The 24,115-nt window shown below is 52.6% G+C and overlaps 1 protein-coding gene across 2 annotated transcripts in view; it reads right to left on the bottom strand.

Annotated features, from left to right (window-relative positions):
* FBLN1 (fibulin 1) overlaps positions 1-24,115 on the bottom strand; it is a 77,679-nt gene that overhangs the window by 37,539 nt on the left and 16,025 nt on the right. For both annotated transcript variants that reach the window (XM_082634862.1, XM_082634863.1), the window contains exons 3-12: positions 19,140-19,275; positions 16,847-17,018; positions 12,121-12,180; positions 10,462-10,563; positions 9,698-9,835; positions 8,442-8,579; positions 4,621-4,764; positions 3,639-3,767; positions 2,718-2,843; positions 130-249 (exon numbers count right to left, since the gene is read on the bottom strand). In XM_082634862.1, the coding sequence (XP_082490988.1) occupies positions 130-249; positions 2,718-2,843; positions 3,639-3,767; positions 4,621-4,764; positions 8,442-8,579; positions 9,698-9,835; positions 10,462-10,563; positions 12,121-12,180; positions 16,847-17,018; positions 19,140-19,275 (1,265 nt within the window). The remainder of the gene's footprint in view (positions 1-129; positions 250-2,717; positions 2,844-3,638; positions 3,768-4,620; positions 4,765-8,441; positions 8,580-9,697; positions 9,836-10,461; positions 10,564-12,120; positions 12,181-16,846; positions 17,019-19,139; positions 19,276-24,115) is intronic.

Genomic DNA, 24,115 nt, shown 5'->3' with positions numbered 1-24,115 from the left:
GGTAAAGTGCATCCAAATAAATCTCAGTTAGAGGGAAAAATAAACAAACCAGCCGGCAGCCAGAAGGAGATGGGGGATGGGGATCAAGGGAGGGGTGCTTTCACCCTCAGCCGAGCGGGGAGCCCTCACCTTCGCAGGTGACCCCGTCCACGTCACTGAGCTGGTAGCCTCGCCGGCAGTAACACTGGTAGGAACCGTAGACGTTAGCGCACTCCTGGCTGCAGGGGCTGCTGCTACACTCATTCACGTCTGAAAGAGAGGGTCCCGGGGTCACCGCTCGGTGCTGGCGGGGCCGTGACCTCCCTCAAGTTAACACACACACAGAGGCAGAGGTTACCACGCGTAGGGCCAGGGACCTGCCTGGAGTTGCCCTGAGGGAGCGGGCCCACTCCAGCCCCCCACGGCTGGAGGACCTGGCATCTCCCCACACCCAGCGCCTGATCAAGCCAGACCGACTCTGAGCTCTTGCTCCTCTGTTCCCTTTGGCTAGAGCAGAGATCAGTAAACTTCTGGCCCACCACCCGTGTTTGCAAATAAAGTTTTATTGGTACGTGGCCCCGCTTATTCATGTACTATGGTCCATGGCTGCTTGTGCATGACAAAGGCAGAGTTGAATAGTCGCAAAAGAGATGTAGCTGGCAAAGCCTAAAATATTTACTACGTGGCTTTTAGAGAAAAAGTTTGCCAACCTCTGACCTAGAAGTCCCTCTCCATTTTTGTTTACTGCTAATTCTTAGCAGGGCAGGAGGGGTGAGTAGCCGAGAATGTCCGTTAGCCTCTCACCCCGAGTCTCATCCCTGCAGCCCCACACGCCTGGCCTGGCTGCCACCCGTTCACTTGCTCACCTCTGCTCAGTGTGGTTTCTTACATCCTAGAGACACTCCCTGAAGGCAGGAACCATGTTATTGCTACACATCTGGGGCGGCAGGTGCTTTATAAGTGCTTCGTGGAATAATACTGCAAGGCTGGCCAGGCCCTGGTTTTGTGTCCACAATATTGTCCACTAACATAGATATGAATACCTACTAGTCAGCCATTTAGGAGTGACCAGGGACAGCACTAGCCACGAATGATAATAACAATGATACAAGCAGTCTCCATATCACAAGTGTGTCATCTCACACTGGGCACCGTGACAAACCCTTGACAGGTTTCATCTTGATTCACCCTCACGACCCCCTACAAAGTGGGTCCTACTATCCCCCTTTTACAGATGAGGACACTGAGGCCCAGAAATGCTGAGTTACTCCTTCAAGGCCGTAAATGTGACAGAGCTGGGATGTGAACCCAGGCCTGAGGGACCACCATGCATGAATCTTGCTCCTTGCCATTCCATGTGTGTGTTGGGTCTGGTTTTGGGGGACAAATCCCAGAATCTCAGGAGAAGCCTCGGACCCAGGAGTCCATCACACTGTTCATGCTCCAGGTTGAGAATTACACACTGGGGTGCATCCTGGCATATCTGACTTTTGTGATCATCCTTCTTAATCCAGAAACTTAAGACCTGCCATGTCTTGAGTGTGGCTCTACAGGTTGCCCCTGGGCACCGTGCTGCAAAGAAGGGAGCTCGATGGGCAATGTGAGGGATTGCCGGGGTGGGGGGAGAAGCTCTCAATTTCTGCTGACCTTATCACCTAATTCCCGTAGAAGATGTGACATCCACTGAGCACCTACTATGTGCCAGGCCCTCCTCTCATTTCAGTCCATCCCATCAGAGGGGGTCAGTATTATCTGTATCTGACAACCCCAAGACTCTTGACACTAATGACTCGGTCCAACCCGCCCCCCAACCCAGACCAAACTTTAGCATCAGCCCAAGACCATGACCCTTGAAATGCCTGCCTGGGAAAGCTTGATGCTGCCAGAGAATTTCCTGTGTATTCCAGCCAACACCGGAATACAGGCCCTGACCTCCCTTTTTCTTAGGAGCATTTACTTTAGAAAACCTGCAGATGTAAATCCTTTCTGTCCCTTTGAGATGTATCTTCTGCAACCCAGGTCCTTTTAAGGTGGGAACCAGGCCTTTGAAATGCGGTCATCAAGGGGAGGTCCCACCCCCACCCCATCTCCCAGACTCTGCAGGAGGGTCAGAGCCAGTGAGAAGACACAGCTGGCCTAATCCCACTGACCAGCACCCTTAACATCCTCCAGAACTATTCCTTAGCAGACCCCAGCATTTAAAAAACCCGCACCTTCTTTTTTGGTGGAGTTGAGACCAATTTATGCTGAAGTCTCTTTCCCCTACTGCAGTAGTCTAAATAAAATCTGTCTTACCACTTTTAACAAGTGTCTAGCTTTTGTTTCTCTTTGGCATAAACAGCCCCATTTTCCCCTGTGAGGACAATGAGGCAGGTGAGGTCAGCCACTCCCCAGGGTCAGGTGAGTAAGCAGTGGGTCAGACGCCCCCAAACCCCACACTCTCAGCCACCTCCCACACGGCTTCTGCAGCCAACTTATCCATCCATACGTGTGCACAGGTGTTATCACCCCCTCCAGGGCCCAGGAGAAACTGGGGAGGGCAGTCATCTCTGACAAGCAAGCTTTTAGAGGTCGTTCCCCTGCTAATACGTTGTTTGATATGCTCTAGAGCACAAATGTGAGTCGGTCCCATGCAGAGCTGCAGGGAGAGTGGTGGTTTCCCCAGGAGGTGGGCAGCTTGGGGGAAGGGGCACGGATGCAGTCACAGAGCTCCTGACCCTGCCCCGCCCCGCCCTCACCTTCACAGGACCGGCCATCAGAGGAGAGCCGGAAGCCCATGGTGCAGCTGCAGTAGTAGGAGCCAGGCGTGTTCTCGCACTTGTGGCCACACAGGCGCCCGGGGTAGCGCCGGCACTCGTTAATGTCTGCAACAGAGCAGGAGGCGGCTCAGGCAGCGTCCTCCCTGGGCAGTGCTGACCGTGGTGGCAGTTCACGACCTGTGTCCCCCACTTCCCCTGGCCTCCTCTCCAAGAGAAAGAACAGTGACTTGTCCCAAACACACGGCAAGTCAGCAGGGGAGCTGGGACGGCCCCGGCCTGTCTGCCCGCTGGGCAAGCTTCGTGCTCCTTCCACGACGGCATGCCTGGGCACATTCCCACCCGCCAGCCCTCCACCCCAGAGCCCGAGAGAGTGCCCTCCAGGATCTGACAAAGGTGCCGTGGGGCTGGGCGGGGCAGGTGCCAGGCTCCCCTGAGCACCCTGGTTTGGGGATGGCTGGCGTCCATCAGCAGGACCTGTCCTGGCCCCTGGTGTTCGGGCCACCATGCCGTCTTGGGTTCTCACCGCCCTGGGCGAGCACACAGCTCTGGGCCCTGCAGCCCTGCAGGTCAGCAGGAATCTCTGGGAAATCACTAAGACTTTGGGGCATTTGTAGAGCTGGCTGGAGCCTCATAAACACTCAGAGGTCCTGGGGCAAGCAGAGCACCTGTCCTACAGGTAAAGACCCTGGCTCACGCCCAGGAGGGCCTCCCCAGGAGCCAGACTGGCAGCAGCTGAGCTGAAACTAGAACGGGGGTCTCCCGGTCGGGGTCTCTTCTCTGGGACTGCCTGCACTTGGGATTTTCAGAGGCGAGGAGGAGAACACGGTCACTCCAGGGTGCCCCAGGCTGGGTTCTCCTTGATGTCATCTGGCCGGGCCCCCTGCAGGGACACCCACGTACCCACACACGTTCTGCTGATGCCGTCGAAGTAGTAGCCGGCCTTGCACTCGCAGCGGAAACTTCCAGGGGAGTTCACACAGAGATGCCCCGGCCCACAGGGCTCAGCGGGAGGCGAGCACTCGTCCACATCTTGCAAAAGAGAAAGACGTGGTGAAAACCCTTAGTGTGTCGGGGGGCCTGTGCCCTAAGACGACCAGGAAGGAGGGCGAGGAAGGAGTCAACGAAAACGTAATGGGCAAAGCGGCATCGGTTAATTCCTAACCTGATTTCATAGAGCACCTACTATGTGCCAACTCCACACTGGCGAGATAGCTGACCCAGACGCAGCCTCTACCCTCGGGGGCCCCCTGCTCCTCTGGGCCAGCAGTGACCCTAGTTAAGGCAGGAAGTGCCCAGTGACTGGGGAGAGGCTGAGGAAGTGCCCTGGGCATTACAGGGAGGAGAGACTCCTCTGTGTGGCAGGGATCTGGGCAGGCTGGGCGCACAATACCTTTGCCTGAATCCAAAGGAATGTAGGTGAAGAGGGAAGCATGTAAGAGCAAAAACCACACAGAGAGGAAAGGGCAGGGCTTGTTGCAGGAGCAGTAAGACCTATTTCACCTGGATCATAAAGTGTGTGAGTTTGGGGCCGACTCAGGAGGACTGACTTGTAAGCAGAGGGCATCTGTCCTCCGTCTGCCGCCAATGGGGAGTCATCACCGACGGGGGCTGTGAGCAGGGAGGCGCGAGAGAGCTTTCAGCTCAGGATGAACCGGACAGACTGAAGGGGCAAAGCTGGCGGCAGTGGGTGGGTTGGCATTCTACTGCAATGGTCCAGGCAATAGCCAGCAAAGACCTATGCTTGGAGATCAGCAATGGGATGGACGGACAGGTGCAAACAGCTTCCTTTGGGGATTTGCTCTCTCCTTCCAGGGAAGGGAGATTTGTGCTGGGAGCAGACCAAAAGTCCATTTCAAATAGGTTTTCTTTTTTTAATACCAACCAACACAGCGGGTCCCCTCCTCATTGAGATGGTAGCCACGGCCACAGTTGGGCACGTTCTTCTGGCATGTGTAGGAGCCCTCCGTGTTGATGCATGTCTGCCCGACAGGGCATGGGGCACTGATACTCAAACACTCATTGATATCTACAGGGGGAAAGACGGAGACAACGGGGTTAAACCCGGAGGGCTTCCCAAAACCCAACCCCTGGATCTCCAAAGAAAACCCAGTTCCCTCCTCTTTATAAAACGAATGCAGTTACGACGATGCCCTCGCCCTGGACCACACAGCAGCCTCCCAACCGGCTCCCAGGTTTCAGCAGCATACCAGACCGTAACGACCCCTCCCTGGTCCATCTTCCTGCCCCTAAACCCGCAACACTTCCATCTTCCACTGCACCGAATCCGAAGCTGCCTGCCCGTGAGTCCCACACGGTGAACTTGGCAATTCAGGTGCCGTCCTGTGTTCACATACTCCACACGGTTAATGAGGGTCTTCCCTGAGCTGAGCAGCGGCTGAGGGGCAGAGGTGGCCGCCCCCTCGGTGCCGGCACGCGTGCTCTGCGCTCCTCCAGTGACCGGCTGGCCCCCGCGCCCCACTCCCCAGCCTCACTCGGGTCCGTCTCCTGCAGCCCACGCTCCAGCCCTAGCCTCCAGCGGCCGCTCAGATCCCACCTCTGTGCCTTTATTCACAGTTCCTCCCTGGGAAGCCAGCGCCCCTGTCTGCCTGGTGAACGTGCCTTTCTTACAGCTTGAGCAAGACCTTCTCCCACATCCCCAGCCCCATTCCGGGCTCCACGGGGCCTGTGTGGACTCGCGCCCCCGGGGAAGGGCTGCTCTAAGCTCTCCGCACGGTGGCTCTCTCCCCGACTGGACACGCCTGTGATGGGGGACCGTGGGGCGTGCATTCCCCATTGATGAACACACGCCCGGCGGGTGTGAACCAGTAAACCAAGAAGGAGAACTGGGTTACACATGTGTTCACTGCTCGCACTCAGATTCAGTGCCAAACCACACAGATCAAACTTCCTACCAGGAGTATTCTCCCCGAAGGACCTAAGGTTTCAAGAATCACTTATAAACATCTAGAGGGGCGCAGAGAAGGGGGTGATGGTAGAGGACCAGCTGTACTTCTCCCCTGGCAGCCAAGCTCCACCGTCTTCGGACAAATGGGCAGCCCGACTCCCTCCCCATCCTGGTGTCGGCCTTTGTCCTGCTGGTCTTGCAGTGCAGCACTTTACAGTTTACAAAAGCTTTCACCTCCAGTACTGCCCTGCAAGTTAGGCAGGACGGGATTATCTGCATTTTATAAACAGGAAACTCCCCGAGCCCAAGGCTGGGACCCACTCAGGTCCAGAATCAGGGTCTCCTGCCTTCCGGCCAGGACGAGGGCCCCTAAACCTGGCGTGGGCGAACCACAACCCGCCGGCCAAATCCCACCCACTGCCTGTTTTTGTAAATTCAGTTCTACCGGAGCACAGCCAGGCCCATTCCTTTGTGTAGTGTCCACGGCTGCTTCCACGTGGCTGTGACAGAGGCCCTACGGTCAACGAGGTTGATAGTTACTCTCTAGCCCTTCTCAGAAAAAGCTTGGCCCTGTGTCAAGAATTAATGCAGCGTTTAGAACTTTTACGGCTGCCAAGCTTTCCCTTTCTGCACTTGGCTTTTGCTTTCTTTTTTGCAAATAAAGATGGACATAACTTTTGAAATAAAAAAGATAATTTTTAAAAAGAAAGACTCCTGAACTTGGTTGTGGCGCTTGATTTGTGAACTAGGCTGTGAACTTGATTGTGGGCACACAAAAGGCGGGACTGCCCCACCCTCCCAGAGTGCTGAGACGAGGGGGCGCCTCTAGGACCTCTGAAGACCCAAGTTCGGGGGGGCGGTGCTGGGCTGCGGCCAGTCCTGGGCCCCCGGGGCTCCTGCTCTGGAGCCTCCTCCTGTAGAGCTGCACCCCCGCAATCGGGGGTGGGGGGCGGGTGGGAACCGAGGCTAAGTCGAGACTTGCAAAGGTCCCTTCTTTGTGGAAATCGGGCTGATTTTGCCATGAGTCAGGGTTTCCATCCCCAGCAGATGCCATCCTCCGCGGAGCCCCCTGCAAGTGCGCTGCAAGTCTAGGCAGGCCCCTCCTCTCTCCTGGCCCTGGGAGAGCTGTCAGCCTCCGGCTCATCGGCCTCCTTCTGGGAGCGAGGACAGCCCCCCTGCTGGCAGGAGGCTGGCGAGGGGCCAATGCAGCCAAGCTGAGGCCCCCGCGGCTCAGACGCCTCGCCTCCTCCCCTTGAAAGGGGAGCTTTAGGAACAAAGACTGGGGTTGGCTTCAGACGAGGCCCCTGTCCTAAGGGGTTGATGTTCTATTTGTCTTTAGATATCCTGGGATGGTAATAAAAGCGGGGAAGGACTCTGAGTCCAAACTGCCATTTCAAATCAAAGATCAATACAGATTTATCTGCAAGAGGGTGAGACAGAAGAAATTCTCGGCCCCTTGCTCATGGCGTACCAGCCTTTCCGGGGGGGGGGGGTGACGGGGCAGCTCCAGGAAGGGTGAGTTCTGACTAGTGGCTCCTGCAGCGCAGAACAAGGGGGACGACTCTCTGACCTCAAAGGGAGGACCCGGAAGCTTCTGCTGAGCAGAGGGCAAGGGCAGCCCGGCAGATCTGGACTCAAACGCCAACAGCATACAGTGACCTGGCCAGATGGCTAGTCTTGGGCAACTGCAGGAGAAAGCAGGGGCCACCTCCTGTCTGCAGAACAGGTCACTATGGCCACTACGCCCGCGCTCGCCCCTGCCCCACGCTGCCTCTGCAACTTAAGCAGTCTCACCCAGACCTCCTCTTTTTACTAAATTCCATGGGATTTGCTTTCATTTCACATTGATCTTCCTCTGATATCAACACAGTATTTTGCCATTTTAACCTTTTTTTTTTTTTTTGCTGTACGCAGGCCTCTCACTGTTGTGGCCTCTCCCGTTGCGGAGCACAGGCTCCGGACGCACAGGCTCAGCGGCCATGGCTCACAGGCCCAGCCGCTCTGCGGCATGTGGGATCTTCCTGGACCAGGGCACGAACCCGCGTCCCCTGCATCGGCAGGTGGACTCTCAACCACTGCGCCACCAGGGAAGCCCTTAACCATTTTTAAGTGTACAGGTGAGTGGCATCAAGCACATTCACAATGTCCTGCGACCCTCAGCTCTGTCCAGCCACAGACCTCCTTCATCATCCCAAGCAGAATTCCACCTGTTAAGCCATAACTCCCACCCCTCTCTCCCAGCCCCTGGCAACCACCATTCTACTCTCTGTCTCTGTGAACTTGACTCCTAACATAGAGTATCTTCTAAAACCATTTTTTAATACACAGGGCGCTTCACAACCACCTTGTTTAATCCTTGCCTCACGTCTACAAGCCAGATATGATGATTATTCCCATTTTATAGAGGAGGAAGTTGAGGCTCCGAGGAAGTAAATGACCTCAGGTCACTTGGTTCCACACCAGGTGTCTCTGACCTCAAAACACAAGCACTTTCATCTAAACCAGAGATCGCTAAACTATAGCCCTGGGGCCAAACCCAGCTGCCGCCTGTGTTTGTAAATAAAGTTTTATTGGGACACAGACCCACCCACTTGTTCACACAGCCATGGCTGCTTTCCAGCTCCAACCGCAGAGCTAAGTAGTTGCAGCGGAGACCACACAACCCACAATGAATAACTTATTATCCAGTCCTTTATAGAAAAAGCTTGCTGACCTCTGTTCTATACACTATGTAGTGCCCCATCACTGGACGGTTCCCCCACCTGGTGGACCCATTAGCCCTGGCGGCAGCATCTTACCAATACAGTTGCCTAGAGCATCTTGTATAAAGCCGCTCTTGCACTGTAGCTTGGGTCTGCAGCGAAAGGATCCCAGAGTATTCTGACAGATAAAATCGGGGAGGCAGTTATGAATACCACTCTCACACTCGTCAATATCTGGTACATCATAAAAAAAGGAAATTGTTAGCAAGAGTCCTGCCAGAAGCATCTTTCAACACTTTAAAATCACAAGAATTTTTTTTTTTTAATGCTCATTACTCAGACTATAACCCAAAACGTTCCAGTAGAGAGGTCACATTCAAAAAGGGCCTTAGCCAAATGGTGCTCATGTTTCTAAAGATTAAAAACTCTGACTTTTTCCCCAAGGTTCTTATGATGCAAATTTTCTGTTATGTAATAAATAACCCAGGCATTTTCCTGGCAATACGTGGTTTGGTTTGATTTGGTTTTCATTTCAGGCATGTTTAGTTTAGATTATAAAGCGATGATGAGCTTAAGTGGCAATAAACACCGTCCCTATAAACTGATTCACTCTGCAGTCCTCGCACTATTCCAAACACTAACAATGGTGATTGTCGTGACTGGACGTGTTGGCTGCCCTTCCCTTGAAGTTCATGGCGTCAAATGTTCAAGAGTGTATGCTCAGCTGGCTGGGCCCCTGGGTTCTCGAGGTCCACACCGCCCAGGGAGTCTGCAGGGGTGGGGAGGACTGAGCTCATCCAAAGGCCCTCATAATTCAAACGACGTTTTTACACAAGTGGTCTTGTCGTTCTGAAGGGCTGGAAACCCTCAGCAGAAAACTATGTTCTAACAGATCCTCATCAAAGGCTTATCTGCCAAATAACATCTATGGTTTGGCAGGGGAAAGCCAGCAGCCAGAAATGTCATGTTTTTTTATGCAGCGGAAGGGAATATGCTTTGAACTTCAAGGAAGCCTGGAATCAGATGGAAGGCAGCTGTTGTGCAAAAAAACAGCTTGGGGGTGGGGGGGACTAGAAAGCACATGTGGGCACCTGAAATTCATCTCTGGTCTTGTTTTTAAATGAGCGTGTTCTAAGCCTTTGCAGAAACCCAAATTCTCCACTGTCATTAACTCAGCATTACGGTAAAGGAGGTAAATCTTCACTAATATCAGGGTTGGCCAGTGCCCCAGGCAGCCAAAGGGGGGGACACAGCACCACGGAGCCCAGACCCCAGGGAGCCCAGTGCCACTTCCCCATCGCATCATATGTACTTCTGGGGGATGAGGTTTTGAGACGCGGAGCTTATCCTACCTTTGCAGTCATTGTCCTCTGTGAGCTCATAGCCAGTCCCACAGCTGCTGTCACGCTGGCAGCGGAAAGAGCCCACTGTATTGATGCAGGATTCTCCAAGCCGGCAGTTTTGGCCGCCCATGATACATTCATTGATATCTAGGAGAGACACAGGTGACGCAGGAGTAACCAGCAAGAACCACCGATCCTCACGCTTTATCAGAAGGAGAGTACTAGAAGGCACGATGGGATCGATCCCCTGCATCCACCAAGTTCCCCGGGCGTGTGCGTATTCAGGCCGTGCACCGGAATGGAGCCCTGGGCACTCATCATCAGGGCAAAAACAAAATCAACGGGTTCTCTGCCCTGCTGATCTATTTCAGATCTACCGCTCTTTCTGAGCATCTGCTAAGCAAGCACCAGGCCCTGCACTGGAGTCGTGTGATCCTAGAGAACCCCCTATTTGGGGCTAGCACCTCCCTCCATCTCCCCCATCTCACAGATGAGAGGCCAAGAGAGGCTGAGGGATGTGCCCAGGGCCACTCAGCAGATGCTGGATTCAGAGCCCGGTCAGACCCCAAACCCAACCCCTTTTCACAGCACAGTGATTACATCCTCCTGGAGGACAGCCGTGGCTGGAAGCCAGGCCCTGCAAACTCCAGGAAATGCTGGAAAGCTGGTCCTGGACTGTTCTTCACCTATGAATGGGGCCCCAAGTTGTGCAAAGCGGGCCCTGCCTGGCTGTCAAGCAGAGGCAGAGGCTCCCAGGGCAGGACGACGTTTACCTTCACAGGAGACACCGTCCGGGAGCAGCTGGTAGCCCACAAAGCAGGAGCAGACGACCTCCTCCCCGGTGTCTCGGCACTGCTGTTTGCAGGGCCCACCGCCTGGAGTCAGAGCAAACGTGAGCGGAGGCCAGGTGCACCCCGGAGACCTCCTGGGTTTTTCCAGGTGTTTGGATGTGGTCAGAGAAAGCGCCCTCAGGGTAGGCTGACACAGAAGGGCAGGCTCCCCAGGCTGGAGCCCACTGCAGCCTTCACAGCGCCCTCCCTTCCCATGGGAGACCCCCCCGGGGCTGCGGCTTCAGGTCCCAGCCCTGATCTGACAGATCAGGGGGTGTGCGGGGCCCCGATACCCCATTTCCACCGCCACTGCCTCAGCTCCGGCTGCCCGCTCACCTGGCTCTCTGAGCATCCCTGGTACCACCCTCCAACCAGGCTTCCTGCAGGGCAGCCTGCGGGGCAGCCAGCGTGATGCCCAAAGAGCAAATTCCAGGGACAAAACCTCTACCGGGCAAAGATTCCAGGAGATAAAATTCTGACTGCTGCCCAGGGCCTGCAGGGCCCTGCCCACTTCTCCAGCCTCTTCCTTTCTCCCCATACCCCACCCCATGGCCCACCAGTGCCCAGCTGCTGCGGGTCTGCAAGTCCCCGCTCCCACTGCCACAAACCCCCTGCCAATGTCATCTCCCTGGCTAACCCATCCTCAGCCATTGCAAACCAGCTATCCCCTCCTCCAGGGAGAGCCTTGCACGCCCCCCAGAGAGGATTACGAGTCTTTCTGGGGTTCTCTGCCCTCCCTTCCGCCTACCCCCAGGCCTCTGTGCCGAGCGTCACTGTACACCAACCACATCATTTTGTGAATAAACTGGCTCCCTAAAGAAGGCCCAACCACAAGGCAAGCCACTGAATGTACTCGGGGAGCAGACATGCGGGAATGTTCCATAAAGAGAAACAAAGTCTTAGCATATGGAAAACAAAGGTGCAAGGCCCTAGTGACTTTTTTTTTTTTTTGATGTGGACCATTTTTAAAGTTTTTAAAAAAAAAATATATATATATATATGTGTGTGTGTATATATATATTTATTTATTTGGTTGTGCCGGGTCTTAGTTGTGGCAGGTGGGCTCCTTAGTTGCGGCATGAGAACTCTTAGTTGCGGCATGCATGTGGGATCTAGTTCCCTGACCAGGGATTGAACCCGGGCCCCCTGCCTCACTGGGAGTACGGAGTCTTAACCACTGCGCCACCAGGGAAGTCCCAAGGCCCTACTGACTAAATTTGCAAACACCTCTCTCATGAGACAAATGACTATTACAGATGGTACAGCTGGAGCTCCAGCAGTAAAATGTAGTATCATTCACCCCCGTCCCCTAAGGGGCTCCCAGCCTTGGGGGTCACCGTTCACAGAGTCTGTGGGCTGTGGTGGAAGAGCTTTGCACAGCAGCTCCTCAAGCGGCCCCTTCTCTACAAGCCCACCCTCTCCCTCGCTCGCCCATCAGGCCCCAGCTAGGAGAGGAAGGGAAGGAGCCCGGGAGTGCAGATGACAGGGACTTATAGCTGACGCCCAGCCAAAGGGCTGCGGTCAAGCTCCCAGCGAGATTAGCACTGACTTTCCCTCGGGCTTCATTAACCACCAGCTAGCCCTGGGGAGGGCCAGTCTCACCTCGGCAGCGGTCATTCAGGTAGGGGTCCTCTTGTCCCTCCTCGATCTCAGAGGCCTTAGCTGAGGGGGAAGAGGTAAACACAGGTTTGTCCACACGCAGTGCCCAGGTTAACACAGAGGCAACGCCGAGCATCTTCTCTTCTTGCAAATATCAGGCAGTAATGCCTGTCGGTACATCTTACAAAAAGCTCAGTGTTCATTTTATCCTTTTTAAAAACAGAGTCATACTTATAAATGTAGCTAAATCTCTAAAAGATCTATTATAACAGAAACAGCACTGGCACAAAAGTCTGTCTGTAGTCATCAACTTAATGCTGAGTGTGGTTACATTGTCCACTTTACTCAAATATTTCTGCAAATGCAGTCACGGCCCTACTATAAACTAAGTCACATCTTCCAAACTGAAAACAATGCACCTGGTAAAAGTTTATGGCTACAGGTTGAATTGTGTCCCACCCCCCAAAACCCCAGAAGATGTTGCAGTCCTAACCCCCAGTACCTGGAAATGTGACCTTAGTTTGGAGAAGGGTCATTGCAGACAATCAAGTTAAGATGAGGTCATTAGCGTGGGCCCTAATCCAACGATGAGTGTCCTTACAAAAAGGGGAAATTGGGACTCAGTGACAGATACGCAGAGGAAAAGCGGTGTGAAGAAACAGGGAGAAGACAGCCGTCTACAAGCCAAGGCATACCTGATGCTCCCAGAGGAGAGAAGCCTGGAGCAGATGCTCCCAGAGGCCTCAGAAGCAGCCGGCCCTGCCGACACCTTGGTCTTGGACTGCTGGCCTCCAGACTGTGAGACAACACATTTCTGTGGTTTAAGCTCCCCAGTCTGTGGTGCTTTATTACAGCAGCCCCAGGAAATGAATTCACTTATTTTATACACTTTGCCTGCAAAGCTCAATGCAGTGCTGGGCATCAACAGTCACTCACTCAATTCATTCAACAAAGGTGTCTGAGTATCTGCTCTGAGGATCAAGCACTCGGCACAGACAAGGCCCCTCCTCTCAATGATTAAGATCCAACAGGGCAATAGGATAGAGAGGGACCCAGTGGGAGACCTAGGCCCTCATTTTAAAGGGTTGTATTCCATTGGCAATTCTTGTATAGAAGAAATGGATTAGTCCTTTTAACCTGGGTGGGTAGACCCAGGAATTCCTAGAATACTTGAAAAACCAAGTACTCTGCTGATGAGGACCTTCCAAAAGATGGAATGACAGTGATCACAATTCAATCACAATCCAACAGCCATTACATTACAACGCTGGGTGGTAAAGCATAAATCAAAGGTATCCCCAGCACAGCCACACCTACACAAGAGAAGCCAAGAGAGACAGAAAAAAGACTGGAAGGAAACGTGACCTAATGGAAACCATATTTATCTCCGTGTTGACTTCCTCTTCCTTCTACCTTCCCGTGTCTTTTAAAATGCCTACAGTGAGCACATGATACACACACACTGGAAAAGCAGACATCAGTAGAAAGACACATATTAGTAATTCTGCTGTAAGTTTCAGCATAACATAATTTATAGACACTAACCATGCATAAGGCATTATTTTTTAGGGGCTATTAAGATATGGTAAGGGTTCCTAAATAATCCAAAGAACTTTTCAGCTAGGGAGGAACTAAGCCAGAGACCCTTAGGGTGTGAGTCATATCTAGGTTAGGAGGCTGGGAGTACCTTTGCTCAGAATGTTTAATGTGGGTGCAACTAGAGATGATCATACTAAGTGAAGTAGGTCAGACACAGAAAGACAAATACCATATGATATCACTTATATGTGAAATCTAAAATATGACACAATGAACCTATCTATGAAACAGACACAGACTCTCGGACATAGAGAACAGACTTGTGGCTGCCAAGGGGGAGGGGGGAGGGGGGTGGGGGAGGGATGGAGTGGGAGGTTGGGGTTAGCAGATGTAAGCTATTACATAGAGAATGAATAAACAACAGGGTCCTACTGTAGAGCACAGGGAACTATATTCAATATCCTGGGATAAACCACAATGGAAAAGAATATGAAAAAGAATGTGTGTGTGTGTGTGTATGTATAACTGAATCACTTTTCTGTGCAGCAGAAATTAACACAACATTGTAAATCAACTATACTTCAATTTTTGAAAAAGAAAGAAAAAAAGAATGTTTAATTTGGGGACTCTTCATTCACTTGGTGCATTCCATCCCAGCAAAGCCCAAGTCCCTGCCATGAGCCAGGCACAGGTCAGGGTGTCCAGACCCCATCCTCCAAAGGACTCATGGTAACAAGGCCAGGAGGACTCATGAGAAACTATTTATCACGCAGGTGATGAGGTCATCAAGATTTCCACAGCATTTTTCAGGAGGCAGCAAGCCTGGCAAAGAATGCTAGAAAAGGAATCTTGAACTGAGGCTTCCACAGCCTCAGTCTCCCAATCTGTAGAATGGACATAACCAAGATACCCCCTAGCACAGTTCGTCCCAAAGGAACAGAGTTCTTTCCCCCATCTTAGACCAATACTTTGATCACTTGTAATACAGATTATTTAAAAAACTAAGATAAGAAAACAGACATGTAAGTTCCAATTTTATATTTAAACAGACATGTTACTCTATCAAATGCTTATAGAAGTTTCTAAAAGCTTACTCCCAATTTCTGTGCTTATTTTGTTGCAGGCCAGCACTGGTCTGTGGGCCCGCTACGGTAGCACACAGTAGGCCCACAATAAATGTCAGTGGAAGAGGAAGGCAGGTCTGTGTCTGGGTGAGGAGGAAACACAGGGAAGTCCTCATAGAGACATTGAGGAAAGTCTGAGGCAAGAAATGAAGCAGATAAAAGACAAGGGAGAAATAAGACATCTGGAGCAACAGAAACGCTCAGAGATCATTAATGAAACAAGACATAAATCAACAAAAGTCCTCCCTGGAGACACAGGAGAAATTCTCCACCAGTATGAAGAATTTGAGTTTGTTTAAAGTGAAAATGTCATCCATGATTTCAAAAGTCAAGGAACGAGCCAGAATGTGGTTCCAAACCCCCTTTATGACTAAAATATCTGAAATCAGCCCCACGGTGGCCATGGGGCCCTGGACTTGAGAAATCAAAACAAAGAATGAAAGACTGGTCGTTTGACCGAGGACCCCAAAGCCACATGAATGGATGGCCTGACTTAGGGACCACTGGTCTGTGAGCTCGCCCTTCCGAGCCCCTTCCTGCCCATTTCCCATTTTTAACAGAGGGCAGACGGGGCTCAGAGTGAGAAGGCAAAGGTCCCAGTCACGCAGCAAGCTTGGGGCAGAGCAGATGCTTGAAATTTTCCAGGGCTCTTTCCATTATGGCACAGGAAACCATTGCATAAGTGGAAGAGATGATTAGACAACCAAGAAGTTTCCTGAACTATGTAAGTGAATCATGAAGCCCCAAGGTTTCAGGATTTATGTGGCTTCAGACAAATGGAGGGTGGAGACTGAACTGGTGGACACACAGCTGGGAGCCCTCTTGAAGCTGCTCTTGGGGTCATTCGCCCCTTTGCTGAATAAATATCTAGTGTTTGAATGCTCACAGCCTGCTATTAATGAGTGTTGCCCCTGCTATTAATGAGTGGAGCCCCCTGCCTCAGCTCCAGATGGAGAGATGGTACTGGCCAGGCATCAGAAGGCCGGCGCTCTCCCTCCTCTGTATGTCAGCCATGTGATCGTTTTTTTTTTAATAATTGTGATTTTGTTTTAAGATTTTTTTTTTTGATGTGGACCATTTTTAAAGTCTCCATCGAATTTGTTACACTATTGCTTCTGTTTTATGTTTTGGTTTTTTGGCCCCGAGGCATGTGGGATCTTAGCTCCCCGACCAGGGATCGAACCTGCACCCCCTGCATTGGAAGGCGAAGTCTTAACCATCGGACCACCAGGGAAGTCCCTTGGCCATGTGATCTTGAGTGCCAGGTCCTCATCTGTGAAACAAGAGCACGGCCAGCCAGCCACGCTGCCCAAGGCAGTTGGAGGGATGGGATGAACTGTGATGGCAAACACTTTATACCCCTTCCCCCATTTGATCCCAGCAACCAGAGGAAGTAGGACTCTAATTATCCCCTTTTCACAGATGAGGGAACTGAGGCCTGGATACACCAGTTTGCCCCCCAAATACATGTCAGGACAGGGACATGAACACAGATTTGTCAGATCCCAGATCCCAAGCCCTCAGTTTCACTCCAGGACCGTGACAAATGTGAAACTGCTCTGACAACTAGAACCAGTCTGTGCTGAGTTAAGGCAATGGTAAATGTGCGCGCCCACACTGCCTGTGATGGTGAATTTTATGTGTCAACTTGGTTGGGCCACGGTACCCAGGTATTTGGTCCAGCACTAGTCTGGATTTGGCTGTGACGGTATTTTTTAGATGAGTTTGACATTGAAATCAGCAGACTTTGAATAAAGCAGATTGCCCTCCATCGTGTGGGTGGGCCTCGTCCAATCAGGTGAAGGCCTTAAGAGAAAAACTGACCTCCCCCAAGTAAGAAGGAACCCTGCTAGCAGACGGCCTTTGGACTCGGGCTGCAACATCAGCTCTCCCCTGGGTCCCTGGCCAGTGGGCCCACCCTGCAGATTTCAGACCTGGCAGCCCTCACAACTGTGTGAACCAGTTTCTTAAAATGTCTCTCTCTCTCTCCAAGTCCTATTGGTTCTGTTTCTCTGGATGACCTTAACTAATTGCACTGCCCAAGAGGGAAGAAAGGGGGGAATTACCTGCTTCTTGAAGGTCCCCAACGTCCCCCGGGGCAAAGTCTGCTGTCTCCTGGCCCTTGACACAGCATGCCCGGAAGACCAGCCCACACTGGTAGCCGACCATGAGGCTGTACTCGCAGCTCTGGCCCTGGGCCTGGGCTGCCCTTCCCAGCAGGCAGCAATGGCAGCACCTCTGCAAACACAGGAGGAGACTCCCGTTGGGGAAGCCAGACACAGGACACAGCGGATCCCCACGGACCTCTCAGCCCCGCCGTGTTAATGCTCCCTGGACGATGATGACATATGTCTGACTTGGGCTGCATCTTCTACATGTTGGCAGGAAACAGCAAAGCAATCCGAGCCCGAAGCCTGCTGCCCCCAAATCTCGCAGGTCCTAATTTTGAAAGGAACCATAAAGGGCCTTATCCCAGCACACGCTCCATGATACCTGACTGCCCCCCAATATCTCTGCCAGCCCAGCTTCCACCTCCAGGAAGAGGGGGTTAGGAGAGGGCCTTCTGGGGCTCACACAAGAGCTCCCTAAGGGTCCATGACTTCTGCGTGGTCTGAGATTTCTCTACCACGCCTGGAAGGATGAATATGCACCTTGTCTCTTCCCGCACCAAGTGAGGGTGGTTCAAGCAGCAGGAAGGGAACCTCGAGCCTGGTCATCAAGTGAGGAACAGAGTTGCTGCCTGTCACCTGGACCCCAGTGTTTCCAAAAGTCACAGCTGAATCCCAGGGACAACATTAACCCTGGCACATGAAAAGCCCCATTTCAGTCCTTATCATTCTAAGAAAAGCATAAGAGCTTTCCAGAAGGTCCATAGCAGGAGCAGAGGAGGGGTGGCTTTGCTTGAGTTTCGTAGAGGTTGACGGGTCTCCCCCATCCTGCTCCTTCTACAGCCTCTGCTGCCGGAAAGAGCAGGAGCCTCAGTTACCTCCTCCACCTTTTAGGTCATGAGTCCCCCTTCCCGGAAACACAGACCATGCACCTGCCAAAGCGATGTTTCCACTCCCCTTAGAAAGTTCCATGCCTTTCTCTCAAGTCGGGGGACACTGGCGGAAGTGTCTGCGGGGCAGACAGCGTCTGCAGAGCCCCAACCCTTCCTGGGAGGCAGTCACTGAACACATAAGGTCCTGGCTCCCAGGCCCCCTTGACCAGATCACCCCGCCCTTGCCCCCCCCAGCTCTCTCACACCAGAAGCCTCCTCCCATGAAAGCCCACAAAGGCTGAGGGTGGGCAGAGGGGCTCTGGACCCCCAGTTCCTCTACGTGGAATCTCCCTACACATTCCGACCCACGTGGAAAGAGAATCCCCAGAAAGGAACCCACACACCCCCTCTCGGGATCCAGACTTCATTCCAATGCTTGCTCCTTGAAATTACTTCATGGCCTTCCTAACTGGGAACGGGGGCATCTTTCTTCCAGGGAATTCATTTTTGTCCCCTGGCACCTCCAACAGAAACCCAGATGACCAGGTTAATTAACTTTCGAAACTTGAGCGCCTTCTGGTCGGGCTGTTTTTCTCCCTCAGTAGGTTGCAAGAGAGGGACAGCCTAGTTTATTTGCAGGCTTTAGACCTGGGAACGCTCTCAGTAACCTTTCCACATCCGTGCAAAGATGCAGGCCTTCCACAGTGACAGAGGTCCTGAGTCACCTGGGCTGGACTTGGAGTCCCAGGATGGATTACGTCCTTCATTCATAGCTGACCTTTGGGCAGGGTTCCCTCTGGGCCAGATGGACCACAGTCCCAGCTCTGCCCCACCAGATCCCTCCCCTGCTGGTCCTGAAAGGACCCCTGCTGAGAGGCCACTTCGGAGTGTGGGCCTCTCTGAACCTCAGTTTTCTCTTCTAGGGCAGTTATGGAGGTCATGTGTTATCAGAGGCGTTGGTGGGGGCCCATCCTGAACTCTGACTAGTTCGGGAGAGCAGAGAAGCTGGAGGGCCTCCGGAATGGGGTGGGGAATGCCTATCTGAATTGAGAAGAGGTTTCAGAAGGCCCTGAGCCCAGATAACCCCTGCTCTGACCTCTGCAATCCTGTTTGAAGCCCCGGGACTGACAGTCTTCAGGGCAAGGCTGGGTCACTCCATCCCTGTTTCCCCGGTGTTGGACAGGGCCCAGGGTGTTGTCCAGGGTTTACTGAATAAACTGGAGGAGGTGGGGAGACTTAAGTGTCCCTCCTCCCACCCTGAGCTGAGCAGAATGAACTGCTCATAAGGAAAGGCATCTGAGGTTGGGGGCGCAGGGAGCAGGGCGCCCCAGGCCTCCTACTGAAGTGGCTGCTGAGCTGGGAGGGGCCCAGGTCCTCACCTTCACGAACATGGCCTCGAGGCTGGTGTTGTCACCATGTGGCACGGTGCAGCCGTCCTGCTCGTTGGCCAGGTTGATGCCCGTGGCACAGTGCAGCTCCTCTAGCTGGCTATGGCAGCACTGCTCCTGGACCATCCTGTGGGCAGAGGGGGGCAGGCTGGCCCAAGGGCTCTGTGGGGCAGGGGGCCCCACCAACTGGTACTCAGGACCTGGAAGCAGTAGCCCCTCGGGGATGGGAGCTCTGTCATCTTTGGGTGTCCCCCCTTTCCCCATCCCCTCCACTCATCCACAGACACACACACAACGCCTGCATACAGAAGGTGCTCAACAGTGTTTAATTAGAAAGACTGGATGCAGGGTGGTGTCTGGGAGTGGCGTCGAGACCCAGTTGTGTGGCCAGAGCCCCAGTTCACCTCTCTGACCTCTGAGCCTCAGCCACAGAAAGTTCCCACCTATTTTAAAAAATGAAAACAGCTGATTGCTGACTCTGGGCCAGACCCTCTGATCCTTTATCAAGTTGAATTCTTCCCAACACTCATCTCCAGTTTCCGGAATCAGAGGAAACAGCTCCAGAGAGGTGGAGTGGCCTGCCCAAGGCCACGGAGTGAGGGATGGTGGCAACGGTGACACTGGGCCGTGGCATCCACGTCTCCCAGCCCCGTTGGGAGCTCCGGGAGGAAGGTCCTCGGAAACCCGAGGACACACGTGCACAAAAGCTTATGTCGACAGAAGGACCATCACCTCCCAGACTTGGCCCCTCAGACACAGCTCCAGGTGGTGAGGGCAGGCAGGTGACGGAGCACGAGGTGTGTGATCACAGGTGTGGCTCCCACCAGACCCCAAATAACTATAGCTCTGGCCAGAGCCAACAAGGGCAGGAGAAGCCACCAGACCTGCATCAGGCAGGAGAAGGAGGGGCCCCGCTGGGCTTCGTGGGCTGCCAGCCAGGCTGCCTCGGCCCCCAGCCAGCCCTCCCCAGCCTCCACCCTATGGTGCCGGAGGTCTGCACCCGGCTTCCCGTGCACCTCTAGAACTGCCCTCAGCCCGGATCCAGGACGGATTTGTCTGCAGAGAGACCTCCCAGATACTGCAGGTTTAGTTCCAGGCAACCACAATAAAGTTAGTCACATGAATATTTTGGTTTCTTGGTGCATATAAAAATTATGTTCACACTGTACTGTAGTCCAATAAGTGTACAATAGCATTATGTCTAAAAAAGCAATACAGGGCTTCCCTGGTGGCGCAGTGGTTGAGAGTCCGCCTGCCGATGCAGGGGACATGGGTTCGTGCCCCAGTCCGGGAAGATCCCACGTGCCGCGGAGTGACTGGGCCCGTGAGCCATGGCCGCTGAGCCTGGGCGTCCGGAGCCTGTGCTCCGCAACGGGAGAGGCCACGACAGTGAGAGGCCCGCGTACCACAAAATAAATAAATAAATAAGTAAATAAAAATAAAATAAAATAAAAAAGCAATACATACCTTAATAAAAAAAAAACCTTCCTTGCTAAAAAATGTTAACCATCATCTGATAACGCGGAGTTGCCACAAACCTTCAATTCGTAAACAAAACAAAACAAAACAAAACAAACACGCAACCTTTAAAGCACAATAAAATGAGATATGCCTGTACTCTGCTACCACACATCCACTCATGCTCTCAGTGGATTTGCAAATGACAGGCATTTCACTGCACTGTCAGGGAGAGCAGGCAGACATGCATCCATGGATCCATTCACTCAAAGATATTTATTGGCTGAACAGAAAACAAGGGGTGTGGAAAAATGGGACCCCTCATGCACCGTGGGTGGGAAGGTAAAATGGTGTAGGATGGCAGGTCCTCCAAAAATTTTAAATAGAATGACCATAGGATCCAGCCATCCCACTTCTGTGCATAAACCCAAAAGAATCGAAAGCAGTGACTCAAACAGATATTTGCACACCCACGTTCCCAGCAGCGTGATTCATAATCGCCAGAAGACGGGAGCAACCCAAGTGTCCATCAAGGAATAGATGAGCTAATTGTGGTCTGTACATATGATGGACTTAGATTTGGCCTTAACAAGGAAGGAAGCCTTGACACATGTTACAACATGGAGAAACCTTGAGGACAGTAAGCTAAGTGAAATAAGCCAGACACAAAAGGATGAATACTGTGATTCCCCTTATATGAGGGACCCAGCGGAGTCAAGTTCATAAAGACGGAAAATAGAAGGGGTGGGCTGGGGGAGGGGGGTAACCAGGAGGTTTTGTTTCATGGGTACGAGTTTCACCAGGAAGATGAAGAAGTTCTGGAGATGGATGGTGGTGACGGCGATAGAGTGATGTGAATATACTGAACTATACACCTAAACATGGTTACGCTGGTACAATTTGTGTTATGCATATTTTAACGCATTTTTTTAAAAAATGTGGCTGTGGCCCTACTGTGTGCCAGGCCTGTACAGAGGCTTCAGGAACGGGGAGATGGATGGCCTGGTGGGGAACCTCAGCCTCCCACACCCAGGGGGCTTCTGGGGCAGCAGTTACTAAGCTCTACCCTGGTGGGGCTGGGCGTCCAGAGAGCTGCGCTCCCCTTGTTGCCTTTCAACTTGGACAAGCATTCACCTGGCTGCCTTGCTCGCCTCCTTCAGGTCCTGGCTCAGACGTCTGTCCCCAGACGGCTCTATTTAAAATTGTAAACCTGCCCTGATCAGGAGACCCTGCCTCCTGTCCCTGGGTTTTCCTTTCCCACGACACCTCATGCCTTCTTACAAACCATAGACTTTACCATCTGTATCTTCCGTCGAAGAGATTTTGCCTATTTTGTTCACTGATTTATCTCCATCTTGTCCAGAATGCCCTCAATACGATTTGTGAAATAAATAAACAAAGGGGTTCAGAGAGTGACTGGTAGACTGAAAAACATCATCTGAGGATCTGCTTTAGGTTTTGGCTCCGTGTGTATCCACATTCCTCCGAGAGACTCGTGGGCTTAATTCAACCCAAGGTTTGAGGCAAATTTATATTTGGGTCCTAAGGCGTATTGGCCCTCGGTCGAAGCCAGAATGCACGGCAATGCATGAGTTGAGGAAACGACCGCCCCCAGACGTGCCATGTGTTAGAGGCTCAGGCAGAGGCCGAACGTGCCCAGCTGGAGTCCATGTGTGCAGAGAGGGGCTGGCCCTCTGCGGTCCTTGCCAATCCCCTCGTCTGCCAGTGGCACCAAGCCCAGGCCTCTTGGGCCCCACAGAATCCTCACTGCCTTCCTTCCTCAACTCTACCCTGGAGGCTTGGCTTGGGGCTCGCCCACCTGTGTGACCCCATTCTCCTCATCCTGAGCTTAGAAGAGCACTGAGGATCAATAAAGATTTGCCGAATGAATGAGAGCTTAAAACTGGAGATCCTGGCAGAATACCACTTCAAGAGAAGAAAAATGACACCAGAACTACTGAGTTACCAAGTGGCCGGTGGTCTCTGTTTCTTGTATCTTTTAACTATTACTAGTAAGAGGACCCTCTTAAAGCAGATTGGATTTCTGACCTGCTCTCTCCCTTCTCTGCCTTCATTAAAAACGATAACCCAGGGCTTCCCTGGTGGTGCAGTGGTTGAGAGTCCGCCTGCCAATGCAGGGGACACGGGTTCGAGCCCCGGTCCGGGAAGATCCCACATGCCGCGGAGCGGCTGGGCCCGTGAGCCATGGCCGCTGAGCCTGCGTGTCCGGAGCCTGTGCACCGCAATGGGAGAGGCCACAACAGTGAGAGGCCCACGTACCGCAAAAAAAAAAAAAAAAAAAAAAAAAAAAAAAAACAAACCATAACTCTCAAAAAAAAAAATGTAGATCATAACACAAATGCCTGCTGCATAGCCAAGAAGGTAGTTTCTCTAGAGTCTGGAGCCCACTGGGGATTCAAGATACCTCCAAAACTCAGTCAATACATTGGTGAGCAGAAGTCAGTAACAAATTCAGTTGTGACTAAAATGCAAATTCACAAGTAGGGCCCAGAGGCCACTGAGTCGCTGACCTCAGTTCCTCCTTCTGTCCATTGAGGGGTCAGCTGGCTGATGCCTCACTTTGTAAGCCTTTGATTTACAAACAGGGCTCCCCGTTTTGGGTTGAATTGTATCCCTGCCTCTCACAATTCTATGTTGAAGTTCTAACCCCAGGACTTCCGAATGTGACTTATTTGGAGATTGGGTCTTTCATTAAAGAGGTAATTAAGGTTAGGGTGGCCCTAGTGCAATCTGCCTGGCAACCTTATAGGATAAGAGATTAGGACACAGACACACAGAGAGGGGAGACCACGTGAGGACATAGGGAGAAGGTGGCATCCCTAGGCCAGGAGAGACGCCTCAGGAGGAACCAGCCCTGTTGAGACCTCGATCTCAGACTTCTGTCCGCCAGGCTGTGAGACAGTAAATGTCTGTGGTTTAAGCCTCCCGGGCAGAGGTATCTGTGCCAGCGGCCCGAGCAGACACATACAGCCCCACAGCCTGGCCTGGTGGTCCCGGCTGCTTCCCTCGCCTCGCTCATTATCACAACCCTGAAAGGAAGCTATCGCTGTCCTCCTTTTACATTTGGGGAAACTGAGGTTCCAAGTCGGCTCAAGTCGCACAGCCCGAAAGCCGGCCCAGGTGGGTCCCCGGGGCCTGGCTGCCTCTCAGAGCCCAGTCTGCAAACAGAACGCTTGGCGCTCACCACCCAGCTTCGCTCCGCAACTGCCAGCCACCCTCTGACGTTTCTAGCTCGAAGCCACGCTCGGGTGCCAAGATCCCCACTCTCACTCGTCAGACGTGCCATAAATCCTAACGGCGTGGTAAATCCGAATGGCGCAGTCTCCCAGTCAATTCAAACAATCCGAGTGCCCTGTCTTCTCTTCCTTTGTTTGGTCTATAATGCTTTCGACTTTTCAAGAATTTCCTAAATCGAGATTTACATTCTCCGTCACTGCTGGCAGGCAGCAGTCTCTGCTCGATGCCAACACAAATGCAAAACTCCAGAG

This window comes from Mesoplodon mirus (genome assembly GCF_964341445.2).
Source record: "Mesoplodon mirus genome assembly, chromosome: 11".
NCBI classification, from domain to species: domain Eukaryota; kingdom Metazoa; phylum Chordata; class Mammalia; order Artiodactyla; family Ziphiidae; genus Mesoplodon; species Mesoplodon mirus.
The sequence above is the reverse complement of the archived record's forward strand: the minus strand, read 5'-3'. Positions and strand labels throughout refer to the sequence as shown.